At 37.8% G+C, this 14,516-nt stretch overlaps 1 protein-coding gene and 1 non-coding gene across 3 annotated transcripts in view; both read right to left on the minus strand.

The window, feature by feature from the left end:
- The window catches only part of Nbea (neurobeachin), a 525,499-nt gene that overhangs the window by 308,618 nt on the left and 202,365 nt on the right, over positions 1-14,516 (minus strand). Inside the window, exons 31-32 of one of the 2 annotated variants that reach the window (XM_060378339.1) lie at positions 6,372-6,508; positions 4,150-4,276 (exon numbers count right to left, since the gene is read on the minus strand). In XM_060378339.1, coding sequence (XP_060234322.1) covers positions 4,150-4,276; positions 6,372-6,508 — 264 coding nt within the window. Of the gene's footprint in view, positions 1-4,149; positions 4,277-6,353; positions 6,509-14,516 lie in introns of both variants that reach the window. The other variant, XM_060378338.1, reaches the window with a different exon arrangement.
- LOC132652582 (small nucleolar RNA SNORA69) lies at positions 7,778-7,901 on the minus strand. The gene has a single exon (XR_009590180.1). It is a non-coding gene; the product is annotated as a small nucleolar RNA SNORA69 (small nucleolar RNA).

The raw sequence follows: 14,516 nt of genomic DNA on the forward strand, positions 1-14,516 counted from the left end.
CTGGAGATACCTCCATCCCTGATCTCAAGTTGTATTATAGAGCAACAGTAAAAAATTAACTGTCATAGAAGCAGACTGGAGGATCAGTGGAATCAAATCAAAGACCCAGAAATAAAACCACACTCATACTGACATCTGATTTTTGACAAAGAAGCCAAAGGCATACAATGGAAAAATGGTAGCATTTTCAACAAATGGTGCTGATCTAACTGGACGTCTACAAGTAGAAAAATGCAAATAGATCCATACTTATCACCCTGTACAAAAGTAAAATCCAAGTTGATCAAAGACCTCAACATAAAACCAGACACACTAAATCTGACAGAAGAAAAAAGGCGGAAGAGCCTTGAACTCATTGGCACAGAAAACAACTTCCTGAACAGAACACCAACAGCTCAGGCTCTAAGATCAACAATCAATAAATGGGACCTTCTGAAACTGTAAAGCTTCTGTACAGCAAAGGACAAAGTCAACAGAACAAAATGACAGCCTACAGATTGGGAAAGCATCTGCACTAACCCTATATCTGACAGAGGGCTAATGTCCAGAGTATATAAAGAACTCAAGAAGTAAAACACCAACAAACCAAATAATCCAATTAAAAAATGGGGTACAGAGCTAAACAGAGAATTCATTTTTGTTTTATTTCTCCTTTAATACCTGTCTATAGAGGTCAAAATTTAAATCCCAGATATATAGTTTTTATTTCTCCAGAATACATTTGGACTTCAACAACTATACAAATAAAAATAACTTGGTAGGTGTAGATTACCACTCGTCATTGAAAAGACAGACAGTTATAGAGGATGACCAACAAATAGTCATGCATTGTCTGTGTGTGTGTGTGCCTGTGTGTACATTAGATTAAAAGGTTATAAAGAACCCTTATCTGGGATGCATCAAGAGAATAATCAAATCTTAGTTACATAATTAAAGTTATGAGATATGAACATGTAGTTTGGAGATTATATAAATAAAATTTTTTTCTCCAGAGTCACAGAATCAGTGATTAAATGAACACATATTTGCAATATATGTTCTACAAATAAAATAAACATGTAAATACAAATAAATACACATATTTTAATATAGGTGCTACAAATAGTATTTGGCCCTAATTATTAGAAAGTTTTATTAAATACGTTCATTCCTTTCTACAGTTTTCAATTTTGCAAAGTAGGAACCAGGTCTGAAATATATGAGTTCCATTCACTTTTGCTGACTTTGAATTCTCAATAGAGGAATACTGTGTGGCAGAGAAACACTTAAAGAAATGCTCAATGTCCTTAGTCATCAGGGAAATGCAAATCAAAATGACTCTAAGAGTTCATCTTACACCCACCAGATTGGCTAAGATAAAAAACCAAAGTGACAGCACATGCTGTAGAGGATGTGGAGAAAGAGGAACCCTTCTCTATTGGTGGGAATGTAAACTTGTACAAGCACTTTGGAACTCAATCTGGTGCTTTCTCAGAAAACTGGATATAGTGCTACCTCAAGACCCAGCTATACGACTCCCGGGCATATACCCAAAAGATGTTCAACCATACAAGGGCATTTGATCAACTAACTTCATGGCAGATTTATTCGTAATAGCCAGAATCTGGAACCGACCTAGATGTCCCTCAACAGAAGAATGGATACAGAAATTGTGGTACATTTACAGAATGGAATACTACTCAGCTATTAAAAACAAGGAAATCATGAAATTTTCAGGCAAAGGAATGGAACTAGTAGAGATCATCCTGATAGAGGTAACCCAGAAGCAGAAAGACATGCATGGTGTATATTTATTTATAAGTGGATATTAGCCATATAATATAGGATAGACATACTAAAATTTACAGACCTAAATAAAGAAGCTAAACAAAAAGACCCTAGGGAAGATGCTTAATTCTCATTCAGAAGATAAAAAAGGATAGACCCTGGAAGTGGCACAAGAGAAAAAACAGGATGGGAGGCTACCACAGATGTCCTCTAAAGACTCCACCCAGCAGGGGACTGAAGCAGTGAGAGACTCACAGCTAAGTTTTGTCATAGTGCAGGAAGTCTTATGGAAGAAGGGGGTTATAAAAGGACCTGGAGTGGACAGGAGACACACAAAGGGACCAACAATGCAAAAATAAATAAATAAATAAATAAATAAATAAAGAAGAGCTGGACTCAGGGAGGAATGCAAAGACTGATGAGATCCATCAAACAAAGACAGTGCATAGAGAGACCCTAGACACCCTGCTCAGATGTAGCCCATAAATAGCTCAGTCTTTATGTAGGTCCTCTAGTAAGGGGAGAAGAAACAGTCTCTGACATGAACTAGGTTGTCTGCTCCTTGGTCACTTCTTCCTGGTGGGGTGACCTAGCCAGCCCACAGAGGAAGAGGATCCAGGCAGTCCTGATGGGACCTGATAGGCTAGGGTCAGACAGTAGGGGAAAAGAAATAGGGGAGCAATGCGGAGGAAGGGTGGGACCGAGAGGAAAGGAGAGAAGGGGCTGCAACCAGGATACAAGTGAATAAATTGTAAAAAATTAAATTAAAAAAGACAAAGGAGTTCAGTGACCCATAAACACAGGCAAAAGCACTCAGAAGCATTAAAAGCAAATGGGATATAATTACCCCACTATTCTAAAATGTGACAACAGCAAGTACTGACAAATGTAAAGCATGGAATGTTTTATACATTGCCACAGAGAGTGCAATGACACAAAATAGCTCAGCATTCTCTCATAATTTTAAGACTTTACTTACTATCCAACCAACAGTTTTATTCTTAGTTGTTTATGCAACAAAAATAACAAGAAATGTGTTGGGAATTCTAAGACTTAGGAATTCCTAAATTCTTATTTGTAACACGCCAAAACTGGAAAAACTCCAATGTTTATCAATTAGTAAGTAGATAAACTCATTTTTAAGCACAAAATGTAATAATATTTGGTACTAAACAACTTATCATAAAGAGATAAATGAATTAAATCAATAAGCCAACTGAAAGAAGGCTGACAAAAACCAGTACACATTGAATAGGATATAAAACCTAAAATAAAAACTTGAAAAGCATAAAAATGTTTGCTGGTGGCAGGATGGGGTAAATTATGTATAGAAATGTGGAAATTTCTGAGATAACAAATGTATTTTCTTTCATCCTAACTTGCAATGTAGTCTTATCAGAATATAAACTTGAAAAACTAATTAAAATGTGCATTCTGATCGTTTTTATTGAATTTCGGCAACATAAACAAATTATCTCAATGAAGTCGAAATGAAAACTAACTTGAGAAAAATATAGACAAAAGCCCCAAGTTCCTATTTTATTCAAAATTAGAAATATATTAAGACTTATACAAAGCAAACTATGAATAACTGCTAAGAACCATTAGTTTAAGAAAAATCTAAACTTCTAAAAGGAATATTTGATGTTCAGTTTGAAAATGAAAACACTTAAAGAGAATACAAGGTCCAGCACACTGCAGAAACAGTCTCTAAAGACTCCTTTCTATGAAAAAATTCACACCTTTTTTTGACAATGGATATCTGAACCCTGCTTCTGAAGTCCTAAGAGAATATGAAGCCCTGAGAACAAGTCCACCTTTCTCATTAGAAAGGGGCAAGAAGCAAGACCTCTATCAAGGCACTTACTGTCATTATTAAACCCGAAGCCAATTTTGTCAGCTTAGGAGATGTACAGACAGAGCAGAACTGAGTGTGAAACTCAAATCAGGAATAGGAGGACATGATTCACGACAGAAGTGAAGGATCATGGTGTAAAGAGGTCTTCAATTGAGGGGTAGTCTTCCTACCCCTGTTTCTTGTTACACACTTGTCACAAAAGCCATTCCAGGTGGTTGAGCACTTTAATAGCAAGATCTGAGGAAATGCAGGCAAGGGCTTACACAACCCAAAAGGCAACCACAAGCAAAAAGAAAAAAGAAGTGAATTTCTTCAAATATATATCCTCTACCGATGAAGACAGGCCATATTGATAATAATGATTAAAAAAAAAAAACCTGCCTACCATGGTCAGACAGTTATGAGTATTTTAAGTGTATATAGCTAACTGATATTCCCCAAAATATTAATATCATGTGAACCCTCCGCCCTCCACTGTGTCTTAAGAGTAAAACTGGTAAAAACAATCACATCACTATGCATACCTCATGTTCTCAGCTGAATCTTCTGGCATTGGGGCTACGGTTTGTACAGCTGGAAGATTTTTGCTGGTAGCACCATTCACAAAACTAGAAGAGGAGGAAGAGGAGGAGGACCCTGAATCCACAGCACCTGTTCCCAAAATAATAATTTTAGTTTTAAATATAAATTTATTTAACAAAATAATTTTATTTCTTCATTTTTATTTGATTTTCAAAAAATAACTCATCAAAAATTGTAATGATAATCTGACAATTTAAAATTATTTGGTCATTAGTATACCACTAAGTTGCATGATTTTAATTAATGGATATTAAAATCCATTTGGTTTATCCATTTAATTAAAATCCATTTGGTTTATCCATTTAATTAATGGATATTAAAATCCAGTTGGTTTACTTATGTTAATCTAACAAAATTACATGTTACAAATGGGTATAAATAAAAAACATAACAGATGAAAAAAACTTCTACATTAAGTGAGGCTGATAAAATGATGCAAATTTAAATGTGATATTTTTATCCCCCTTTTATTGCTATGTTGTAATATTCTTAGACCTCATGCTCTAAGGCATAATTTGCAGAGCACTGGGAACATAATTTTGTCATTTTGCAACATTAAATTCTGACTTTGATAAAATGATTGCTTCAGAATGCCTATCATGAGTTTAATAGTACCTGATTTTAAAATAATGAGTTCTCCTCAATGATATGAAAATGCCACCTTAGAGAAGATTTTTCTATAATGTCATGTGAGTACATCAAAGAGCTGTGGAGTTGAGGGACATCTAGTGTTCCGAAGTATTATATCTTGGGCTAATTCCAGCACAGTGAATTGTTCACTGGATTCTTACTGTGACTGCTAGAGTGCTATGAGCCACCATCTAAACTGTATACTGTGCCAGTGTAAATGTCAGCTCACATGAGTATCTCTATGATCAAATATTAAGGAGGAAGGTCATTAGTTATAATTTTCACTATAATATATATTTATACTATCAAAACTTATACTGTTATACAGCAATTACTAATTTTTAAAATAGAAATTAGAAAACATAACTTGTCTCAGACAAAGATAAAAGATGCTTTAATCTTTTCATTTTACTGCAGTTAGAAAAATAAGGACTTAATTTACTAGACATCACTAAGTTATATTCTACTACGCTGCTGTATTTTTAAAATTGAAAAAAATGAAATGATAAATTTTACAATGCCACAATGTGGCTCACTGACTGAGACAAGCATACATGCTACGCGAGGGTTCTACTTACTACACCCCATAAATGTGTGGTTCATGGTATGTCAGACTCAGGTGGCATGACAAACAAGATAGATACAGAAAGCACAAAAAAGAGCTATCAAAATCAGTCGAAATGGGAAGAATCTAAGTAATGATAATAAGTGGAAAAGTTCAAGGCTATACAGTTTGGAGAACAGAAGACTACTATAGTCAGGGAAGGGAAGTCAGGGATCATCTTGCGTTGTATAAATACCTAAAATGGAATCACAAAGATTTTTGGTAAGGAACATTTCTGGAAATGAGAGAGAGAGAGAAAGAGAGAGAGAGAGGTTGATTTTAATCAGACTTTAAAAATTTATAGTGATTTGGATTTGTGGTCTAGAATCACAGAAAATAGCTGGACAGTGGATTAATTTATATTATTAGGTTATAACTATATCCAATTAATCTATAAATTAATTCAGTGTGAAATGATGGTCCTTATTCATATGCTCTTTTAATGAAGTTGAGTTTCCTGCATTTCATCAAGGTACTTAGAGAATTCTGCCCTTTTTGAAGGATTTAGCAAAGGATACATCTTAGGGTTGAGTCTGAAAAATCCATGCTCTAGCACTAACATGTTTGATGCACCTTGACATGCTTTAAATGTTTATTTTCACCTGTCACTCTCCAGTGTCAAAATCAGCTTTTGCTCCCCAAATGTATTCTAATAATTTGATTTACCCTGAGAATAGAATATAATGTTTGGAGACAACTCAAAACAAAAACCAGAACTGTCTCCTGAAATGACTGCTCTGTCTCCCACAGCCAGCACAAGATCTGAGATGTCACACAGGGTGCAGCACACTTAAGACTAAACTAACCACACGTGTTCTGGGATTTTTAGTTGGTAAGATCAAATGAGAAAATGAAGATACATCAAACGGAGAAAAAAGGATGAAGCTTCACAAAAGTCTATAAGGACGATACCTGTCGTGTTAATCATACTTTTTGGTGTAGCTCCAGGGGCAGCAAATATACTTGAGGTACTGCCTGTTGGCAGCCCACTTCCCGCAGCAGTGGCTCCCACAGTGGTGACAGCTAGACTGCCTGGTGGTGGCTTCTTGACAGGCACCACCACACTCCTGCAGAGAAAGACAGAAAACAACACCAAAGCTTGAGATAACGTCTGTTCCCATGATGGACCAGCAGACACAAAAAGCCAACATGGAGTCAAGCTCAGCTTCTTCTCGTCAGTCCTTTCTTCTCCTTCCTTGACTCTCCGCACTGTTAACTCGCAAACCCAGCTTTACTGGAGAAAAGAATACAGAATTTAAACAAACACTTAGAAGTTTCTGACATTACACATTTATTTGGTAAACAATATCGTAGAATCTGAAGTTTGCAATTTTTTTGTTGTTTTTGTTGCTGTTTTTCAAGATACGGTTCTTCTGTGTTGCCCTGGCTGTCCTGGACTCGCTTTGTAGAGCAGGCTGGCCTTGAACTCACAGAGAATTGCCTGCCTCTGCCTCCCCAAGTCCTGGAATTACAGATGTGCACCACCACCTCCAGCTATTTGTAAATCTTTTAAAATGGCAAATGAAAAATCATCACAAATCAGAGAACAAGTGCTGTAATACAAGTAAAATGACCATAAAATTGGACTACCAATGATTTATTGGGCTAAAGGAGAGAACTCTCTCCCCCAAATCCTCAGATTTCCAGGCAGTGCATGCACATGTGTGCATTCTTGAGCACTTGCACACAACCTCATATATACATATTATAAAAATTGTCATAAAATTATGAAAAAGTAGAGACCATTTGACAGCCAAACTAGAAAATATGATGCTGAAAATGAAATGAGAGATAAGAAAACACAGCAAGGGAATGACAAGTTTGTATTTTAGTCCTCTCATCAAAGTTGCTTTATATAACACAAGAAAATTCAGATGATACCACACATATCTAGCTAAAGTACAACTTGACTTTTGTGCCTTAACTTTAGTAACACAGAAATTCACTATTTTCTCATATTTAGCCAACATTTTCAAATGAATTTCACCGAAGGAATCTTCTGAGCATTATGTTATCTTAACCTCAAATAATAAACATTTGTGGATATTGCTCAATTTTAAAATGTGAATTTCTAAAATATAATCAGTACCGGTATTTCCTTGCTATGAAGGCACATTTGTCTAAATTTATAGCACTTCAAACTTCATTTTATAAACATCTCCCAAGTACTGCTCACTATGTTTGATTACAGAAGAAGATTCATGAGATATGTAAGTTCAAATGCAGAGCATGAAAAATAGTGACTGATGGCATGAAAATCTTCAATGTATACTAATTTAATGCCTGTATATGCTATTATTAACATGGCCATTTATTACTATTTACTTATTTTTCTGAGCTGTCCTTGTCCAGCTGTCATTTTTATCCTCATACAGGTCAAAACCAGAGGCCATCAATATGGCTCCTCTTTAGCAGGTTAGAAGCAATTCTTCCATGAAATGAAGAGTTGTCACCTGCTTTGTACTTTTGATAAAATTTAAAACCATTCAGCGAAACTATATGAACACAGCATTCTCAAGTTCAAAATTCTTACCTTTCCTTAACACAAACTCTTATTTTTCAAAGAGGCAATTTTGTTAATTTCTTAATTAACATTTTCAATGTTGAAAATTGAAATTTTTGATGATTATTGTTTTTTCTTTTAAAGATTTATTTATTATTTGTACAACATTCTGCCTGTACACCAGATCTTACTATAGATGGTTGTGAGCCACCGTGTGGTTGCTGGGACTTGAACTCAGGACCTTTGGAAGAACAGCGAGTGTTCTTAACCTCTGAGCCATCTCTCCAGCCCCGATGATTATTGTTTTTAATGAGCTCTATGGGATATACTCACTTATATAGACCTATAAGATATGATAAACATAATGAAATCTATACACCTAAAAAAGATAATCAATTGAGCGGACATGGGGTAAGATGATCAATCCTCGTTTAGAAAGACAGATGGGATGTGCATTGAACGTATGACAGGAGTCTACTGAGCGCATCTGACTCTAACTAGCAGTGTTTTCAAAGCAAAGACTCATGACCAAAGCTTTGGCAGAGTACAGGGAATCATAAGAAAGAAGGGGAGTTAGTCTGATGGGGAAAGGATAGGAGCTCCACAAGGACCAAATATATCTGGGCACAGGGTCTTTTCTGAGACTGACATTCAACCAAGGACCATGTATGGATATAACCTAGAACCTCCACTCAGATGTAGCCTGTGGTAGCTCAGTAACCAATTGGTTTCCCAAAGTGAGGGGAACAGGGACTATTTCTAACAGGAACTGGATGACTGGCTCTTTGGTCTCCCCACCCCCAAAGGGAGGAGCAGTCCTATTAGGCCACAGAGGAGGGCTTTGCAGCCAGTCCTGAAGATACCTGATAAAACAGGATCAGATGAATGGGGAGGAGGTCCCCCCTATCAGTGGACTTGGAAAGGGGCACGGTGGAGATGAGGGAGGGAGGGAGGGACTGGGAGGGAATGAGGGATCGGGACACGGCTGGGATACAGAGTTAATAAAATGTAACTGATAAAAAAAAATAAAAAATAAAAAAAACAAAGTTTTGAGACCAAAGTTACTATACTCTTAAATAATATTAATTGTACCATAAAATTTTCTCTACTTATTTCTGAGGATACTTTTTTCTTCTTGTAGTGATGACAAAAGGAATCTTGAAGGCCAGACTCTCTGATCACCTAAACACAGACTGTCTTTTTAATCCACCCTTGGTATTCTCTTATCTAGTGTCTCCATTTACTTTTCCAAGATGAAGTACGCTATTGTAAAAAGAATACACAATGAGATATCAGAGAACGAAGAGAGGGACTGAATCATCTTCAAGATGTATGATTCTAATTCCAGCTTCTTACTATCAAAGATGGTACTTACATATAACTTGGAAGATTAAAGGAAGACACATTCAGAATGACCTGATCAACTATGAGGTACCTTACAACTATTAACAACTGTTATCACTCTCTAAACGCAACAAATTTACTACCTATAGAATCTGAGGTATCTAGTTCAAACATATATAAAGGTAAAAAAGAAGAGAAGATACTGATACATGTGGTTTATCATCGAAACTCTTGAGGATTAAAATTAATCTAAAGTATGCTATTTCTTTGGAATTGTTACAAGAAAACAAAAACACCAATTCTTTTTAAATGAATTAACTTTATATCCTGATCATAGGCCCCCTCCTCTCCTCCTGGTCCTGCCCTCCCTCCCTCTTCCCCTATTCTCCTCAGTTATTCCTCAGGTAACAGCATCTCCTCCTCTCCCCACCCACCCCATCTCATTAAGTTACAGTAGAACTAAGCACAGTCCCCTTCCCCTGTGGTCTGGCGAGGTAGCCCATGCCAGGGTGAAGTGATCAGAAAGCAGGCAACAGAGTCCAAGTCAGAGACAGCCTCTGCTTCCCTTGCTAGGAAACTCACATGAAGCCTCAGATGCACATCTGCTACATCTGTGTAGGGGGCCTAGGTCCAGTCTATGCATGGTCCTTGATTGGTGCTTCAGTCTCTGCATGTCCCTCTAGGCCCTAGTTATTTGGCTCTGTTGGACTTCTTGTGGAGCTCCTGGTCCCTCTGGATCCTTCTTTCCTTCTTTACACTTTTCCACAAGACTCCCTATGTTTTGCCCAATGTTTGGACATGAGTCCCAGCATCTGTTTCAATCCACTCTTAAAAGGACAGCTATGCTAGGTTCCTGCCTTGTTCTCTCTCCTCAGACACTTCCATGATTTATTCTATTTCCCCTTCTGAGTGTGATTTCTGCATCCTCCCTTGGGTCCTCCTTGTTACTTAACTTCTTTAGGTCTAAAAACACCAATTCTTCGTTTGGAAATACATTATTAGTAAAATTATTCTGTGTTTTTCTGCATCTCTCAAAAATCGTGTTGATAAAGAAACATGGGTCCCCTGCAGCTGTGTGCAAAGTCTGGTTCAAGGCAGGGCCACAAGCTCCTGTAATCCCAGCACTGGGCACTGGGAAGCAGAGACAGGAGGGTTCCAGGGCTTTACTAGTCAGCACTTTGGCCAAATTGGCCAGCTCCAGACCAGTAAAAAACATTGTCTAGAAAACTACGATGTAGCAGGTTAAGTGGAATTTCTGGTTTCATTGGAAACTCAATTGTGTCATATGCATGTTTTTGTTTGTTTTGTTTTGATCCAAAATGTGGGAATGTTTTGCCCCCAAAAGAAAACAGCCCTCTTGAAAAGATATGATGTTTGTCAGCTGAAAATTACCTCCTGTGAGTGGCATTGGTTTTGTGAGCTGTTAAACATCCTCATGTGGACTCTGAGAAGGGATAAACAGAAGCCCACAGACAGTGAGAAAATGCTTTTTTCATTGCTATTCTTCACAATGGTTTGGATCCTTTCCTGGTCTTCTCAGTGAGAAGGAAAAAAGTTTATCAATAACATGCAAAAATCTCAAACATCTGCAGCACGGTGAAGCCCACCGTCGATGGCACTGGGCTTTGGAAAACACAGCAACTGACAGCACACCTATAGGTATCCCAGCCTGGGTTAGAAGTCTAGATCTGACAACTGCTAGCCATGTGGTATGAAACACGTGAGTACCTGTCAATTCCTTTCTCTTCATTATAACAATAAAATTCCCAATGGTTTATACTGCACAAAACTGCTGTCAAACTGCTTGGTGCAGCACCTGCATATTACAAATCATCATTGCACTTTATGCTATTGATATTACCATGGAACCCTCAAAAGTGCTATCAGCAGCCCAGGTCGACATCAACAATTGTACCCTGTTTGAAAGAAACTATAATCCTGTGACATTTTGTCCTTGTTGTCCTCTAAGTAAAAACCTATGGGCAGTTTGAGGCTTTGTATTTCAACAGTAACAATGAATAATATATCTTAAAGGAATACTTAAAATAGAACATAAAGAAAACAGTATTATGAAGCCTAAAAGGACTAAAAAAACATAGAAAAATGTAGTAATTTTGAAAACTTCTAAAAATATGTAATAAAATAAAACACCCATGTATCTGATAATATCAAGTTAGGACCAAAAGCCCAGAGAAATCTCTGTAATACTTACCAATTTCCAATAACAGGTATGCTCAAATGGCTGATGACCATATGACAAGGATTCAACTGATGTTAAGAGAAAGGTGAGTTTGACTGATTTCACAGATATTTTTCTTCATCAGTAACTTTATAAATTTGTGAAGACAAACGGTTTTAGTTAATATGATCAAATTATTTGCTAAGATCACAACACTGAATATTCTTGTGCCTAGGTCTTACAGTCCTACTCCACTCCAAAGCTAGACAGGGAGTTTTCCAATACCTTGACCACCTTTTCAAGGATGCCATGCAAACACTGCCACAGGAATAGCTCTCTCGCTTCTCCAGAGACTGCCTAATACCACCCTGCTTTCCGCAGGACCCTATGCTTGCTATATCTATCATTTTTCCTCCCTGGGACACTGAGATCCTGATATGCCTTCTTATACTGGACTCCATGATAAACTTAATTCTGGTTAGGGTCCTCTCCTTTTCACTCACAGGAAACTCATGAAGACCCTGCCGTTACTAGGCCCCCTTGTCACCTCTGTTTTATGGCTGGTTCTGCAAAAAGGGATCAGTCCATGCAGAGACCTGACCCAGCTTTAATACAGTGATTAAAGTCTTGGCTGGAGCAATAAAACAGAAGAAAGAAATAAAAGAGATACAAATAGGAAAAAGTTTCAGAGACCTCCTGATATAATTCTATATATGAGACCATAGAGACTCACCCATACCACTCCTAGAACTAAATTAATATTTTCCAACAAAGTGTTGGGAAACAAAATTAGCATACAGAAATCAATGTTCATTCTCTATACCAATAAAAATTTCATTTCACAATAGCCAAAAAAAAAAGTCCAAGGAGATGAACGCTTTCTACAGTGAAGCTTTAATCACAATTGAATAGTATTCAGCAATTAAAAACAAGGAAATCATGAAATTTCCAGGCAAATGGATGTAACAAGAGAAGATCATCCTGACTGCGATAACCTAGAAGCAGAAAAACACACACAGTATGTACTCACTTATAAACGTATATTAGCCGTATAATACAGGATAACCATATTACAATCCACAGACCTGAAACAGCTAAGTAACAAAGAGGACCCTAGGGAGGATGCTTAATTCTCATTCAGAACAGCAAGCAGGACAGACATGGGAAGCAGTTGAAGAGAGGGAACAGGATGGGAGTCTACTATAAATGTCCTCTAAAAGCCTCCACCCAGCAGGAGATCGAAGCAGATGCCAAGACTCACAAGCAAACTTTGGGCAGAGTGCAGGGAACCCTAGGAAAGAGTGGGGGAATAAAAGGACCAGAGCTAAAAGGCGCTCCACAAGAAGACCAACAGAGCCAAGAAATCTGGGTCCATGGGAGCTATAGAGACTGATGCACCAACCAAGGACCAAGCATGAAAGGGACCTAGACCTCCTGATCGGATGTAGCAATATGCAGCTCAATCTCCAAGTGGGTTCCCTAGTAAAGGGAGGAGGGACTGTCTCTGACATGGACTCTGTTACCTGCTCTTGGATCACTTCCCCCTAGTAGGGGAGGTGGAGCCTGCCAGGCCACAGAGAAAGAGGATGCAGGCAGTCCTAATGAGAGTTGATAGGCTGGGGTCAGATGGTAAGGGAGGAGGGCTCTCCTTTCTGAGGACTAGGGGAGGACTAGGTTAAGAGGAAGGAAAGGTGGGACACTACAATCAGGATGTTAAGTGAATAAATTATAAAAAAGAAATTTAAATTAAAAATTCTCTGAAGAAATTGAGGAAGACACTTGAAGACAGAAAGTTCTCTTTTGTTCATGGATTCATAGAATAGTATAAAAAAGACCTAATAAGTGAAACTAAAAATCTTCTAGACCACAAAAGAAACAGTGAATGGAATGAAAAGGCAACTGACAGAACACGAGTGGAATGTCCTGGCTAGTTTTGTACCAAATAGGCACAAGCTGGAATCCTTGTCAGAGAGGAAGCCTCAACTGAGAAGATGCCTTCCTAAGTCATGGCCATAGGGAAGCCTGTGGGGCATTTTCTTAAATAGTGATTGATGTGGTTGTGCTTGGTCCACTGTAGATGGGGCACCCCTTGGGCAAGTAAAACTGGGTTATATAAGAGAGCAAGCTGAGTAAGCCATGAGGAGCAAGCCAATAAGCAGTACCCTCCAATAGCCTTTACATCAGCTTCTGCCCTCCAGGTTCCTGCCCTGTTTTGATTTCCTGTCCTGAATTCCTTCAGTGATGGACCATGATATGGAAGTGTAAACCCAATAACCTTTTCCTGCCCAACATGCTTTTTGGTCATAGAATTTTACTGCAGGAATAGAAACCCTAACTAAGACAAATCAGTATCTGGCGTTGGGTATTGTTGTGACAGGCCTGACCACGCTGTTTGTTGGTAGATAAGAATTGCTGTGATCATGAGGTCTCTTCACAGTAATAGAACACAATGATAAAAGCTGGTTCCAGGATTGTGGGGTAATATTGTGACAGAGCTGACCATGTTGTTTTGGGGAAGACTGTGGAAGACACTGGAACATTGGCTGAAAAAGCCTGAGTATTGAGACCTCAGTGGGTGTTCTGTAGGAGCTTGGAAGATAAGAACCTAAAGGGCAATGCAGATGATAAGGCCTGGCTTATGAAGTTTCACAGGGAAGTTTAAAGATTCTATTGGGGTCATTTGTTATTTTTTTAAAGATCTATTTATTTGTTATGTATACAGTATTCTGCCTGCATGTGTGCATGCAGGCCAAAAGAGGGAACCAGATCTTGTTAAAGATGGTCGTGAGCCACCATGTGGTTGCTGGGAATAGAACTCAGGACCTTTTGAAGAACAACCAGCACTCTTAACCTCTGAGCCACCTCTCCAGCCCCTCATTTGTTATTTTGAATGAACAAAGATTGCCAGCTATACAGCAATCAGAAGATAAATAATAGACTACAGAATTAAATTTTTTTTGTAAAAAATAGAAAAGAAAAATGACCAATGAAGAAATTGGTCTACATATAAAACAATGAATTCTCAAAAGAACTACAAATGATGAAAAAG

The sequence above is a fragment of the Meriones unguiculatus genome, chromosome 2 (genome assembly GCF_030254825.1).
Source record: "Meriones unguiculatus strain TT.TT164.6M chromosome 2, Bangor_MerUng_6.1, whole genome shotgun sequence".
Classification (NCBI taxonomy): domain Eukaryota; kingdom Metazoa; phylum Chordata; class Mammalia; order Rodentia; family Muridae; genus Meriones; species Meriones unguiculatus.